A 16,413-nucleotide genomic window follows, 5' to 3' on the forward strand; every position below is an offset into this window, starting at 1 on the left:
AGGTCCTCTTAGACCTTAGACTTCCCCCAAAGCAGCAGCCAGGAAGCCTACTGAGGCCTGGATGGGTTGGGCCACTCACGTCTCTAGAGACACTTCTGTAGTGTCAAGGAAAGAGCAATAGACTTAGAAGAGCTGAGTGTGAATATCAGCTGTCACATGGCAGCTAGGGCATGCCACATACCTTTGAGTTCCGGGTCCTCAACTATAAAACAGAGATGATAAGTACATTGCAGAATTCTTGAGAGGATAAAATGAGATAGTGTGGATAAATCACTGAACAACTGGAATTATTATTTGCAGCTCTTGTTAACTGGAGTATGAAAATGCATACTGGTCTTGTCTGTAAGCCCTTTATTGTTTTAATAAGAACACTTTAAAACTGTGCTGGTCCTAGATTAGAAATAATGGAGACATGCCCACTAGAGAAGAAAATCCAGTTATCACAGGCAAAGAAGAGTTTGAGGCTGGCGAGAGTATGATGATGTATGCTGGAGAGAGGTGCGGGGGAGGAGGCACTGGCTGGAGAGATGGCCTCATGGCTGAGGCTCTAGGAGAAGGGTGCTCCTCGCCCTTGTCATCCTACTGCATAGTGTTAGAGCCGGGCAACCATAGGGCAGAGCACAGGAAAATGCCATGTCACTTTTCCATTGGCTTTTTCTGGGCTTGCCTAGCAAGAGCACCTCCCATTTGCTTGAGTTGAACTCAGAGAAGGAAAGTAAACGTCCTGAATACAGACAGCCTAGATAGGACACAGGTGTGAAGAAAACATCCCATTGACTTCAAATTTTTCAAGCCATCACCAGCTGTTAGTTAAGGAAAAATGAAAATGAGAGAGAGGGATTAGGCAACCGGGAGCTTTCTTTCCCTAAGAATCCTGATTAAAATTCAATCTCAGAAGATTGTCCAGTGTATCTGAGTTCCAGTGTACTTCCAACACTGGATACGGAGTGCCTTCTGGACAGTGATCACAGAAGGTAATATAAAAACATATACAGGCCCTGGCCGGTTGGCTCAGTGGTAGAGCGCCGGCCTGGCGTGCGGGGGACCTGGGTTCGATTCCCGGCCAGGGCACATAGGAGAAGCGCCCATTTGCTTCTCCAACCCCCCCCCCTTCCTCTTTGTCTCTCTCTTCCCCTCCTGCAGCCGAGGCTCCATTGGAGCAAAGATGGCCCGGGCGCTGGGGATGGCTCCTTGGCCTCTGCTCCAGGCGCTAGAGTGGCTCTGGTCGCGGCAGAGCGACGCCCTAGAGGGGCAGAGCATCGCCCCCTGGTGGGCAGAGCGTCGCCCCTGGTGGGCGTGCCAGGTGGATCCCGGTCGGGCACATGCGGGAGTCTGTCTGACTGTTTCTCCCCATTTCCAGCTTCAGAAAAAAACAACAACAACAACAACAAAACATATACAATATTAACACTTCCTAAATGTTCCTCAATAAAAGAATACAAGTCTCTGAAATGTATGATGGAGGGAATTTCATTTAAAACAGAAGCCCACAGAATAGCATTTCAGTAGGGAGGAAAAAAGTGAAACAATAAAACTAGCTTGATTCATTAATCAAAGGTTGTGTGTATGGTTTATGCTTTTTGAATGTAATGGTATATAAAAAGTAGGGGCACATTCTCATTTCTGTGCCTATAATTAATATAGTAAAAAAAGGCTCAAGGAGAATGCTTCCCCTAAAACAAAAAGTAACCAAAATGAAAACCATTGATAAGTGAACACATTTAAAAAAAAACACACATTTCCTTCAGAAAGTTGATTGAAAAAAAATATAAATAGCTTCTATTTTTTATAGTTAAAGTTTTTTTTTTTAATCTCTGAAGTATAACAAGAAATCTGAGATATTAGACAAAAGTGTTTGGTGGATTTGAATTAATGGGCCAAGCAAGCTTCTTTTCCTTGGCTTCTCTATCAAACGAGTCATAGACAGAGTCTTTGGTTACAGTTTTGGCCATGGGAGGGATATCTGAAATGCCAACGTAGTTTTTTTTCGCTATCCTTGAGCTGGTTGTGATAGTATAGGCATTGCTTCGGTAACATTTCATCGAGGACATGCAGAAAGTCTCTTTCATTCCTCTCCTAAAACTGGCATTATAAATGGAATACAGAGTCGGTTTTGAGGCTGAAGAGCTAAAGGATACCCATGTGATCGCTGTGAACACAAGGGAACTTTTCTTGTAGTCCCGTTCATGGGGGTGCCACAGCTGAGCCACGTGAAATGGCAGCCAGGAGAGCAAAAACAATAGGTTTAAAATGAGAAACATCTTGACAGTTTTGACTTTTGTCCTTGGGACAATGTTCATTGTCCTCCTCACAGTTCGGCCATCAGTGCCTATTCTCCAGATATACTTTATGACCTTCTGGTAAAATAAGATTATGAGGACAGTTGGAATCACAAAGCCCACCAAGAAATGGATGACAGTATAGGCAGTTGCTTCCCAAGAGGAAGGGAGGAAATAGTTACAGTGATTGTCCCAGCTGGAGCTGTAGAAAAAGAACACAGGGATCATGAAGGCGGCATCAAAGATCCATGACGCCGCAATCATTTTCTTGGCTTTTTCTCTGGACACCTTGAAGCTCAGAGGATAGACAATGGTATAGAAGCGGTCTATGCAGATGGAGAGGAGCACATAGATCTGGACGCCTGGGGTGAGATACTGAAAATACCGTACAACCCTGCACATCGCACTGCCAAGCGTCCACCTGCCAGTGACGAACTGCAGCAGGACGAAAGGTGAGCTGGCAATGCTGACGAGGAGATCGGCACACGCCAGGGAGACCACAAAGTAGTTGGTGGTGGACTGCGTTCTCCTACTCCTGTGGATAACCAGACAGACCAGGGAATTGCCAAAGACCGACAACAACCACAGGGTGCCAAAGAAGATGCTGGCTGTGGCTACTTCCCCGGGGTTCAGTGCATACTGCAGGCCGGTGGTGTTGCCCATCCAGCCGTGCTCCTCATACAAGGCTGTCAGGTCATGGCTCGGCAGAGGTGTAGCTGTGTCGGGGCAGCTGTGGTTCTGGAGGGGCACCAGAAGGGTCGGGATAACCAAAGGTGACTTGCTGTGGTCCATTCTGTGAGCAAAAACCATATTCATTTTTTTCCTCTTAGTTCTGGATAAGAAAAGAAGAATGAAGCCTCCTGTTAAAATGGTGTCATAGAGACTGGTTGCCAAGGCTAACAGTCTTATTTGACACTTAGATTGGTTGTCACTGCTCAACGAGCAGGACTTGTGCATTGGTCGGAAAGCAGGAAAAACTCTGGCCCCATTTCTCTTTCATTTTAGCAGATCCCAGCACGGGATGTCTTTGGCCTCCCCCTCTCTTGACCCTTAGTTAAATGTGCTACAACTCTAACCTAGCCCCACTCCTCAACATATCCCTGTTCTCTTCACTCATTGGGGATGACAGAGAGTTAGAGAGCTCACAGGGAGGGTGTGACCTCTGCCTGAAAAAGCTTTTGGAATTCTGGGCAAGTGAGAAATTCCTGAATGTGTAACTCTAAAGTAATGAGGCTGTGAGAGAGGACAACCCAGGCTGAAGGACACACTCAGATGTCAGCGATGGAAATAGCTAACAGGAACCTGTGAATACAGAACTGGGCAGGATCCTGTCCTTACTGCAGCATTCCCATGACAGAAGCATTATGAGAGCACATGGAGCATCCACAACACTTCTGCAGGAGCCCGAAGTAGCTGTAATATAATGACATCTGAAAATAGGCTGCTTTGTTCAAAAGGTCATGTGGTTCATGTACGAACAGCTTGCTACTACCAATGACGTTTGTTGATGCAATTCTCTGGTTACTGTCCCATAAAATGATATACCGATTGAAGAACATACAAGAGGTCTTCTAAAGAAGGTGAGCAGGGTACTTAGGAACCTATGGCATTCAGATGATTAAAAACAACCAGATATAACTGTTACTCAGCAACTTTCTAAAAGCTTATGACCCTTAGATATAAAAGAATATGATAAAGTTTAGCATTTATCTTTTTTTTTTTTTTTTTTTACTATTCAGTGAGAAAAAAGTTACACTTTTTAATAGGTAAAAAGATTGTATAATTGTGGCCCATTCAATGAAAATTGAGGTGACTTTGGTCAGAGTGGGATCATTAATGTTTAATTTGGTCTGAATCTATTAAACAGAAAGAAAACGCCTAGCAATTGGGTTCATAATAACCGGAGCGACTCCATCTGGCCCGCAACACGGGGGCCGGGGCTGGGGGGCTCCCGCAACAGGCTCAGACCGGGTCTGGTGGCCCTCTTAGTGGCCTACTCTGACTACACCACACAAAGAAATGTTTTTGAAGTTTTAGAAGTGGGGTTTAAAACAGTTCTTAATGACCCCTTTTTCCTTGGAGGATCTTCACACTCCTGTGTAGAGAAGGAGTGTCCAAGGCACTGTCCTCATCCAGAAACCACAGCTTTCTGGCACGCAGGGCGGGCTATGAAGTGCCCGTTCCACATTACCTTCAGGGATTTTTGGTTTATTTATTTTTGTTTTTGTCCATGAGACAGCCTTAGTTAATTTCTCAAAGAGAAATGTAAGATAATTTGACATTTTGACTACTAAGAGACCTTTAAGCATGGCTGGCCAGTTGACAGTTGTTAGAATAGCAACCATACTTTCCATATAAAAAAAATCTGATACACAGTCTAAAAACAGAACATAAGATCTAAAATTAGCAGTATTAGAAAATCTAGAATGCATGAGTCTCATACTTAAAAAATGGAAATAATCTTTTCACCTTCATATGTGTAAAACCTATAAGATGGCCAAAAAAAAAAAAAACAACCCCCAAGAAAAACAATTTTAAAAGAATATTTAAAGTTTAAAAATAAAACAGATGAGCAATTATTTCAGACAGAAAGAACTGTTCCCAAGTGTGGGTCTAAACACAACAGGAGTCAGAGGCACTGGCCCTCCTCCGAAGGCAGTACCTCCCTTAACAACCTGGGAGCCTCCGTTTTTCTCCCCAAGCAAAACTCTGCTGAGAGATGACACTCAGCTCACCCATCAACCTAAATAACGCTCTGTGAGGCTTCCTTCCTTCCACCTTTCCTCAGGCGACTTTACGCCAGTGAGGGTGTCGGCTGACTTTTCCAGCCCACCTCTTGGAAGCGGAGGATCCTGATCCTCAGAAATGGGACCTGGGAACCGAGGAGCTCCTGACTCTAGGTCTCTCCCATGGTGGTGGCCTGACTTTCTGACTCGACCTAAAATCGCTGCAGCTGTTTGTTCAGTCAACAAGCCAAGAAACCGTGCTAGGTCCTAAAGAAACAAAGAGAAGTAAGGCCCATAAAAGGGTAATTGTATAAACAAACTGTCAGCTGTAGGTAACTCAATTCTATAATAATTATAAGTAACTGCTAAAAACAGATGAGGAGCTAAGTGCTATAAATAGGGACTGATTTTGCTTGGGATAGGAGGAAAAAAAGGAAGACAAAGGAGTAAAAAAAAAAAAAAAAATTCCGAGAGAGAGAGCGCGCGCACGCGCATGTGGAAAGAGTTCGGGGTCCTCATTCTGGGTTGATCTTTTCTGGGCCTTTTTTCCCGTAGAGGCACAGTTTCCTGCAGAATATACCTCTCAGAGTATATAGTTTCCAAATGCCATACAATCAGACTGACCTAAATTTTCCCCAGAGTTACTAGGAGAGGGTATATTTTCCACATGCACGGGCTGACATGTGGTCAGTGGACAGGAGTATTAGTACATCCAGAATGGCTGTGGAATCCGAGTTCACACAGCACTTAAAGTTAGTCCTGTACTACAGCACTTTCCATTTTGCTTTAGACCTATGGTTCTCTAGCTTAGCAACCCAGTGGATTTTCCCAGGAGCTTAAAAAAATTTTGACATCTGGGTCCTACCCCAGGGACTAATATAATTGGTCTGGAGTGCTGCTTGGGCACCAGGATGTTTCAGAGTTCCTCAAGTGACCCTGATGTGCAGCCAGGACTCAGAATCACTGCTTTAGAATTACTTCCGTGTTTCTGTCTTCCCCTCTAAACTCTGGCTCCTGGAAGGAGGGTGTCATCCTTTTTCCATGCTCTACAGCCTCCACTGAAGTTCTTTACATTAATAATTGCTTATTAAATATTTACTTGGTCGAATCCCTAAGGACAGAGACTTCGGTGGCTCTGCGAGGGGAATTACAGCAACGAGAGGAAATCACTGTGTATTCTAAGGAAGCTGACCATTGGTGACCATGGACACAGGGGAGAAGAGCAGGGCTGGTGAAATTGAAGTCACCCAGGTCAACTGGTACATGAACTGGAATTCTCATTTAAGGGAGAGAGAAGGTAGTTTAGGTGTCTGCATGCCCACTTCTAAATTCTAGGATCCCAAAGCCAAGTTTCAGAAAGGTCTCCCCAGCTCCATTAATTTGGAAATAAATACATCTGCAAGGGAGTGTTTTGGGCATTCAAGGACTGCTTACTTAGTAATTATTTCAAAGTCACTCATATGCAGTCATTTTAGGAGTGACAGGAAAGACTTCTTCACCTCTTTCCTGCTCAACCTTTCTCTTCCCAATCAGTCATGAGACTGCCATGTGACACACTTCACTGGGTTAAAATATATGTCTATATATTATCTAAGAAAGGAACCATTCATCTATCAGGCTCAAAGAGATGTATTCTCATATATAAGTGGGGGAAACGGTGGCTAGGTTGGCAAGGTACAGAATGAGGGACAGGATGGACCTCTGTAATGGTGAGATCCTGGGGAGACTGGGAGGGGAATATGCCTGTCGCTTTATATTGTAATTTTTATTTTAAATTTTTGTCTCCCCCTGTTAGGTTATAAACTCCTTGAGGACAGAGACTGTGTCTTTATTTGTATATCCCTAGAGCCTATAGATATTAATAAAGGTTTACTGAACAAATAAATGGATAGATGTGTTAATTAAAATGATGCAATGCTTGAAAATAAGCAAATGAGTACAGGTATTGATCGACTTACGACCTATGCAACTTAATGACCATTTGACTTTACTACCATAATCACTAGCCATACTGCTCCACATCTGGCAGCGCAAGCGTTGCCCAGCTGGGCGTTCGACAGTGCGGACCAGCTTCTGGCAGCACTACCATCTCCGCGTGCACCATTTCAACTGTTATCCCAGACTCGATACAGCAATTAGTGTTTTGTGTCTTGGATATTTTTCATCAAACCCTTCCCAAGATGTTTACCAACAGGAAATTGTCTTTGTCTTTGACTTAAAGATTTTTATAACATCATTTCACAGTACTGTACATATAGCCTACTCAACTTACGACCAAATCGTGTTACGACTGGTCTGTCGGAACCAATCGTGGTTGTAAGTTGAGCACTAGCTGTATAGCAAATCTTTTTAAAATCATGCCAGGACACAAATGGGCTTCTCCAGGATTAATTCTCGGGGAGAATATATCTGTGCTTGATTTTGCTATTTACTATATGCCCAGAGTCCAGACATTGTGAAATTACATGTTAAAATGCAGATTTCTGTCTAGCAGGAAAAACTATGGATCTATTGCCCTGTAGGACATAAACCAGTTTTGTGACTATCTAGAAATATTACGCTGACAATCTTTTTATTTTCTTTCTTGGGGGAGAGACAGAGAGAGTCAGAGAGGGGACAGATAGGGACAGACAGACAGGAAGGGAGAGAGATGAGAAACATCAATTCTTCCTTGCGGTTCCTTAATTGTTCATTGATTGATTTCTCATATGTGCCTTGATGGGGGGGGGCTACAGCAGACAGAGTGACCCGTTGCTCGAGCCAGCGACCTTGGGCTCAAGCTGGTGAGCCTTGTACCAGATGAGCTCGCGCTCAAGCTGGCGACCTCGAGGTTTTGAACCTGGGTCCTCCACATCCCAGTCCGACGCTCTATCCACTGCGCCACCGCCCGGTCAGGCTATGCTGATATTCTTTAAAAACAAACAAACAAACAAACAACAAAAAACCCCACAAAGCCTTATAAATACCCATTTCTTCAAATGCTCTTGGAATCAGCCTTATTATTTCATTGGTTCCTGCGGTAATTCTATATTTACATGAGAGTCATGATTTAACTTTTTGAAAATGATACTTCACTGGTGGATGAATGGGTGAATGACTGTAAACTAACGAGAGGACCACAGTGAGAAACAGAGGGTCACAGATGACAAGCTTTGCTACTTTGCAGTTCTGCCAGGGGCTATTCCTGCCTAAGCTTATCAACTGCTGGTTAGGTTTCTTTCGGGTTCAAAATAATTCTAATGAATGATTTTTTTTCTTCTCCTGAAATTATAAAGATTTAGAGACATCCTCACAATGTAGGAAGACCATTTTTATTTCTGAGATTTATTCCAAAATTAATGTCAAACTAGTATTTGCATAATATTGAATTTTTACATGATTTTGTTGGGGGGGAACAAAGATTTTCTGTAGAATGGAAAGTATCTGCTGGATCTACAAGAAGACATAACGCTGTTTACTAATGAGCAGTAAGGTTATTTACAATGATGACCGTAGTTTTAACATCAATACTACCAAGAGTTGATTCTTATTTTGTGCATACTATGTGTCAGATATTTTATATGTGTAGCCCTTGGAGGAAGGTAATATTATGAGCCCTGTTTTACAAATGAAAAAAACTGAAGTTCTTCCCCAGGGGCATCAGTTAGAAAATGGTCACCTGAGGATTGCCTCCCTCCAAAGCTGACGCTCTTAACCGCCACTGGGGCTTCATGCCAGCGGAGGCCACAAAGGGCTGGGCCTGAATTCAGAAGATCAAACTGGCTATACATGGATGGGTCTTCCTTGATGCCTCACACAAACATAGGAATATAAAGTTATTCCCCCACAGCCTCTTAACTACCCACAGATATATATGTGCAATATGCTAGCTCAGAAATAAGTGAAATAGTGAACATTTGGGGGGCAAAATCACATCTGCCATATATTCAATGGAGGCTTAGCATCAAAAGTGTGGCAGAAACAATGGTCTGGAAATGCAGCCTTCCTTCAGAATAAAGAATATGAGAGTTTTAGAGATTCATTATGAAGGATGATTAGCGAATGGTTAATGAAAGCAGAATTCTATACTGCAGCCTGAATTGAAGTGAGGAGTAAGTTTTGTTTTTTGGGTATTTTTTGTATTTTTCCGAAGTGGGGGGCGGCAGACAGACAGACTCCCACATGTGCCTGACCAGGATCCACCCGGCATGCCCACCAGGGGGCAATGCTCAGCCCATCTGGGGCATTGCTCTGCTGCAACTGGAGCTATTCTAGCGCCTGAGGCAGAGGCCATGGAGCCATCCTCAGTGCCTGGGCCAACTTTGCTCCAATGGAGCCTTCGCTGCGGGAGGGGAAGAGAGAGAGAGAAAAAAAAAGGAGAAGGGGAGGGGTGGAGAAGCAGATGGGTGCTTCTCCTGTGTGCCCTGGCTGGGAATAGAACCTGGGACCCTCACATGCGGGGCTGATGCTCTACCACTGAGCCAACCAGCCAGGGCCAGGAATAAGTTTTATCAATGTATTACCCCAAATAGAAAAATAAAATTTAAATTTTAATAGTTGTACTATAAAAATACCATAGTGGTTAGGTATTTCCTCTTGCCCTGGCCTGGTAGCTCAGTTGGTTAGAGCATCAGCCCATGTGCCAAGGCTGTAGGTTCGATCCCTGGTCTGGACACATATAAGAATCAACCAATGAGTGCATAAATAAGTGGCATGACACACTGATGTCCCCCCCCCTTTCTCCCTTCCCTCTCTCTAAAAAACCAATGAATAAGTTAAAAATTAAAAAAGAAAGATATTTTCTCTTAAACTGTCATTGTTATGTGGGCTTTATTTGCCTATATATGAGAATGCCGGAGCAGTGGTGGGCTGGGGCTGGCTTGCACGGGCTCCCAGAGCCAGTTGTGCACATTTCTTCTCAACTCCAAGTTCAGTGATTCCCCTTGATATCGTGAATCAGCCAAGGTAGGAATATTCACTGCAGAGACATTGACAAACACTACAGATCAGGCTTTTCCACCTGCAGAGGCAGTTAAACATGCACCAGCCCCCCACTTCTAGTAGTGTAGGGTTTACTGGGCAACCTGTCCTGAAGCCCTGCGCTTACGCACATCCCTGAACTCACGCTAAATGGCTAAGGAGGCCACAGAGGCTTTCTGGAAGCTTCCTGAGTGGCGATCTCACTTTCTGGCCCTGAGCTATGGCTCTGGTGTGGACACTGAGCTAGGTGTTTTATAGAACTACGTAAGGCCAGGTGGCCACCAGCATGACTGTGGTGGGGGGACAGGAAAACCAGACAGGGTAGGACATGTTCTCACCATGTGCCACCCAGATAGGCTCACCGGATAAAATATCAGTGATGTCAGTTAAATGTAAATTTCAGGTAAATATGTTCTGTGCAATAACCCATATATGACGTCCTGTGTTCCTATGGTCTGTTAAAATAATAAAGCCATTTTTAAAGGTAGTTCTGGAAGCCTAGCCTCACTTCCTCACTGTGCTCCAGCGAAGTGACAGGTGGTAATACAGGAGTGTAGCTAGGGAGGTGGGTCCCAGGCACAGAGCTTCCCAGCTGGGGTGGTCCCAAAGCAGCAAAGCCATCAGCCTTTAAGGACCTACACCAGATCAGACCATAATTACACTTTTGTTATAGTCAAAGGGTATCCAAGACTAGAGGGACCATCACACATATTTTGCTCTGGATAAGAACTCCAGGACCCAAGAAGAAGAACAGGAAAAGAGTCCCAGCAATGTTTGTCACTGAGCTTCCCATTAGCCTGGCTGAAAACTTGCCATTTTTTGAAAAAATCACTTTCTACTACCCCACCAGCATCTAGAACATTAGAAATCCTGAAAGGCTTAAAGAGTGTAGTGCTTTGTCCTTCACCTTAAACACTGGCCGAGCCACTTGGGTTCTGATTCTGATTATAAGCACTGAACAGCAAGTCAAGAGACCCAGGTCTTTTTTTTTTTAATATATATCAGTGTAAGGATCTTAAGTAAACTGATCTCTTCAAATCTCTGCCATTTTATCACTGTTTTAACTCTAGAAACTAACACTGAGAAGGAGAAATTGTGATGAGCAACGCACATTCATTTAACTTATAACTCACACCTTCACCCAGCAGAGAGCTCCTACTGAGAGTGCCTTTTGATGGAGAGAGAGAGAAGTTGTTTGGGGCTGCTGGAGCCCAGCAATGTGAGCCTGTGACATCCAGGAAGAGTAGGATGAGTCTCCAGGAGACTTAGGGGCCAAATTTTACCCCGGGCCAGCCAACCATTCCTCAAAAATTATCCTGGATGCGCCAACAATATTTTACTGAAGATACCTTGCATGAAGAGGCCTGGTCAGAGACTTGCCACCTACGTTTGCTGTTCATTCTACCTAACACCTGCGTTTGCTGTTCATTCTACCTAACACCTGCGTTTGCAGAGGGAGAAACACTTGCTAGGACCCGACTGTCCTCTACCAATTCTCATGCCTCTCTTCCCAGTATGGTGTCTTTTGAATTCTGAAGAAAACAAGTTGGCCAAGAAATTTACACCTCACCATCCTCTATTTAATTCATTACAGCAAACATTTTTTAAATACCTGCCTTATGCTCACTGAGTTAAAGTAGAAGTAAACAGTTGTTTTGGAGGTAAATGTTCAGTTTCATTTCCAAGTTCTGGTTTCGGTTATTAACATTTCTAAAAGTTTGACTAAAATAGAAAAGGGGTGGGAAAGCAAAGACCAGACTCATTACACTCAAGGCAAAGAGCTGCACAAGAAATGTGACTTACAGCTATTTGAAAAAAAGAGAGAAAGATTCATGAAGAGCCGAGAATAAGAATCTGAACTCTGGCTGGGGAGTTACTAAACAGTAATATTTTTCAGAAGCATTTACATGTGTCTCGTATCAAACACTTGCGGCAAATTTTGATCTGCACCACTGTCCACAATCAGGGTTTTCCAAGAAACCTTCAAGTTCATGGAGCAAAAGTTAGATTTGAATTTGCATTAACATGTTTTCCCATAGACAAACTATGTACCTGTATATATCACTGAAAATATGGTTGAATGTATATGTGCATATGTTTCAGATGGTTAATATATATTTTAGTGCCACATATTTTTAGACATTTTATCAGTTAAAATGCTATCATTCCTTGATGCTTATTTTCATCCTCTCTGCCTATCACCTATTCTATACCAACAGTTTTCAACCTTTCTTCTTCAGAGACAGACATGACAAATATGTTCATACATGTGACACATCCTCACAGATAGATCTAGAATTATTTGCAACTCTATAAGCTCAACCTCTAACTCCAACATTTAATATTCAACCTAAGAAATCATGTTGAAAAGGAAATAATTATGTAGATAGCCTAAAATTTATTATAATTAATTTTAAAAAATAAATCGCTGGCAAACTTTGGTACTTTATATCAGCAAGCACTTATTTGCAAGAGGCATCGTTTGTCAGGGACATAACAAACTACTTTGATACTTTGGTTGATAAGCACTACACTGCTATACCATAAGTGTACACCAATAATCTGAATTCTTTAAAGGGTACCTGGCACAGAGAACCAGGAAAAAATAATGACAGGAACATGGTTATTCTTCTCACTCGCCAATGGTGTGATTCTATGTCTGTTATAAAAGTCTATTAATGAACATTTTTCTGTAAGGAACTAATAATCTACCTGTGATCTATAAAGCTATTGATGTTCCAGGAAAGTTTCACAGCCTGTACCCAAATTTGAAGGTGTATTTCCTTCTTTATATGTGGAAGAAAATAACTCTATGCACATTTTAAATATAAAGAGGTGGTACAGTGTAGTGGTAGAGAGGCTGGGCTCTAGAGCAGTTCAGGGGCAATTTTGCCTCCCAGGGACCACTGGGCAATGTCTGGACACATTCTGGTTGTCACAACGGGGAGGACGGTGATACTGACGTCTAGTAGTCAGAGCCCAGGGATGCTGCTAAACATTATGTAATAAAGAGCACCCCCCCCAACAAAGGACTATCTAGTTCAAATGCCAAAAGTTATGGTTGAGAAACCCTGCTCTAGAGCCAGCCTGTGTATGTAGCCTCTGCAAGTGACTTAATATCTTTGTAATTATTGAGTATCTTCACCAGTAAAATTAGGGTAATACCAGTACCCACATTATTAATTTATTGGGGAATAAAAGAAATGATGCAAGTAAAAAATCTAAGAACATCTGGGACAAAGCAAGTGATAAAAAAAATAAAAAGTTTGCTTTTGTTATCATAATATGCATTGAAAAAAACTGAAAAGAAATACATCAAGATTTTTAACAGTAGTTGTTTCTAGGTGGTAAGATCATGACTGGTTTATATTTTCATTATACTTTAGTACTTCTCTATATTTTCCAAATTTTCAAGAACTGTATTTTTATTACTCTAATATCAGTTGTTCATTGATTGCTTTCTCATATGTGCCTTGACTGCGGGCCTTCAGCAGACCGAGTAACCCCTTGCTCGAGCCAGCGACCTTGGGTCCAAGCTGGTGACCTCCAGGTCTTGAACCTGGGTCCTCGGCATCCCAGTCCGACGCTCTATCCACTGCACCACTGCCTGGTCAGGCCAAAGACAAAGTTTTAAGAAGAATATAGAGCAGGGGTCGGGAACCTATGGCTCGGGAGCCAGATGTGGCTCTTTTGATGGCTGCATCTGGCTCGCTGACAAATCTTTAATAAAAAAAGTAATAACATAAAAATATAAAACATTCTCATGTATTACAATCCATTCATTTCCTACCGCTCATGTTCATGGTTGTGGGTGGCTGGAGCCAATCACAGCTGTCCTCTGGGACAACACCAAATTTTTATTGGATAATGCATAACTTACACGGGTCGTTATATGGCTCTCATGGAATTACATTTTAAAATATGTGGCGTTCATGGCTCTCTCAGCCAGAAAGGTTCCCAACCCCTGATATAGAGGAAAAAACTTTACTTGTGATATAGTGGAGAGAGCACACAATTAGACCTGGATTCAGATTCTGACTCAATTTGCTATGTATGACTTTGAGCAGATTAGTTTATCTCTCTGGGCTGCAGTTTCCAGATCAGAAATTAGGGCTAATAATGAGTATCATAGCCTGATCAGGCAGTGGTGCAGTAGATGAGCATCAGACTGGAAAGCAGAGGACCTAGGTTTGAAACCTTGAGGTTGCCGGCTTGAGCGCAGGATCGCTGGCTTGAGCATGGGATCCTAGACCTGACTTTGAGCCCAAAGTTTTGCTGGCTTGAAGCCCAAGGTCGCTGGCTTGAGCCCAAGGTTGCTGGCTTGAGCAAGGGGTTACTCGCTCTGATGTAGCCCCCAGATCAAAGCACATATGACAAAGCAATCAATGAACAACTAAGGCAGTGGTTGTCAAAGTGTGCGTCAGGGTGCACTGGTGCACCCTAGAAGATTTCCAGGTGTGCCCTGTGGTATTCCAGAGAAATATGTCCCTGTTGGGAATCAAAAAACCAACAGGGTATTTGTAGTTTAGATTTTTGGGGGACAGAGGTGTGGGGAATTAGTTATAATCTGACAGTCTGCCCAACCCTCCTCCTCACTTGCCTGATTAGGTTGCAAAAGGCTGTTAAGCTATGGTGCTAGATTGTTTATACTACCCCCCATGTTCCCCAGAAAAGACTGGAGGCAAGTTTCTTCTATCCTTTGTTTGGTGTCAAGTTAAGATGATATGTATGGTGGGGGTTTTCTGTACTCAACACAATTAAGAGTAAAAAGAGAGGAATTCTTCAATGTATTAATGAGGAAATGAGAGTTTGCCTTTCAAATATATGCCCCAAGATTGAAGAAATCGCTAGGACACATCAGGCTCATGTTCCTCATAAACACAAGAATGAAAAAACTTAACACATTCGTGCCGGGACCTGCCAAATTTACTAAATTTTACTAAAAATGTATCTATATATATAAAAAGATAACTTTTTTATTGTTTTTAAATTTTTTAACCCCTTTTTTTTATGAATTCTAAAAAGCATAACTAAAAAAATAACATAAAAATGGTTTTTAATGTCAGAATAAGTTTAATTTTGTCATATTTTGTTTAATTATCATAAAAGCATGTTTGGACTTTATATTTTTTCCTTTAACATTTGACTTAATTATTATAACATATTTTTCAGAAATTTGTATATAGTGCGCCTACTATTTGTAAGATTTTAAATGCGCCGCAACTTTAAAAAGTTTAAGAACCACTGAACTAAGGAGCCACAATGAAGAATTGATGCTTCTCATCCCTCTCCTTTCCTGCCTGCCTGTCCCTATCTGTCCCTCTCTCTGTCTCTGACACCAAAAAAAAAAAAAAAAAGTGTATCATAGAGTTTCCATCAGGATTAAACATAACAGACATCCAGTGCCTAGAAGGTATGCTGAATGAAAGGTTCCAAATGAACGCTTTAAAAGTTTAACCAAGGGGCCTGACCTGTGGTGGCACAGTGGATAAAGCGTCGACCTGGAAATGCTGAGGTCGCCAGTTCAAAACCCTGGGCTTGCCTGGTCAAGGCACATATGGGAGTTGATGCTTCCAATTCCTCCCCCTCTTCTCTCTCTCTCTGTCTCTCCTCTCTCTCTCTCTATCCTCCTTCTCCTCTGTAAAATGAATAAATAAATAAAAATTAAAAAAAAAATTAAAAAAAAAAAAAGAAAAAGAGATCATAAGAAACAAAATAAGTTACATTTAAAAAAAAAAAAAAAAAAAGTTTAACCAAGGGGAAGTGACTACAAACAGGGAAATACATTCATGACAATAACTCCCTTTTTGCTTATTTTTTTTAATTTAAAAAAATTTTTATTTATTGAATTTATTGGGGTGACATTGGTTAATAAAATTATACAGCTTTCAAGTATACAACTCTACAATACATCATCTGTATATTGTATCCCCTTTTGCTTTTTTTATTTTTAAGTGAGAGGAGGGGAGATAAGAGACACAGACTCCCACATGCGCCGATTGGGATCCACCAGGATGTTTACGGCCATACCACCCTGAACGCGCCCGATCTCATCTGATCTCGGAAACTAAGCAGGGTCGGGCCTGGTTAGTACTTGGATGGGATCCACCAGGTAATGAGGCTGATGTTCTAATCAACTGAGCCATCCTCAGTGCCTGAGGGCGATGCTCAGACACTGAGCTATACTCAGTGCCCAAGGCCAATGCTCAAACCAATGGGCCAACGCTTAAAACAGTGGAGCCACTGGCTACAAGAAGGGAAGAGAGAGAAGGGGGACCGGGAAGGGAAGAGAAACAATGGTCACTTCTTATGTGGCCCTGACCGGATTGAACCTGGAACTTCCATTCATTGGGCTGATGCTCTATCCACTGAGCCAACTGGCCAGGCCCCCCTTTTTCTTTTTAAACTACCCTCTTGGAAAGGCTATCTCATATTACATCCCATTTTTT

The 16,413-nt window shown here is 42.4% G+C and overlaps 1 protein-coding gene across 6 annotated transcripts in view; it reads right to left on the reverse strand.

The window, feature by feature from the left end:
* Positions 1–1,797: 1,797 nt before the first annotated feature.
* Positions 1,798–16,413, reverse strand: part of GPR19 (G protein-coupled receptor 19) — a 35,816-nt gene continuing 21,200 nt past the window's right edge. For 4 of the 6 annotated variants that reach the window (XM_066264511.1, XM_066264509.1, XM_066264512.1 and 1 more), the window contains one exon: positions 1,798–3,111. In XM_066264511.1, coding sequence (XP_066120608.1) covers positions 1,842–3,095 — 1,254 coding nt within the window. In that variant the 5' untranslated portion in view covers positions 3,096–3,111 and the 3' untranslated portion in view covers positions 1,798–1,841. The other 2 variants (XM_066264513.1, XR_010729639.1) reach the window with 2 other exon arrangements.

The sequence above is a fragment of the Saccopteryx bilineata genome, chromosome 1 (assembly GCF_036850765.1).
Source record: "Saccopteryx bilineata isolate mSacBil1 chromosome 1, mSacBil1_pri_phased_curated, whole genome shotgun sequence".
Taxonomy (NCBI): domain Eukaryota; kingdom Metazoa; phylum Chordata; class Mammalia; order Chiroptera; family Emballonuridae; genus Saccopteryx; species Saccopteryx bilineata.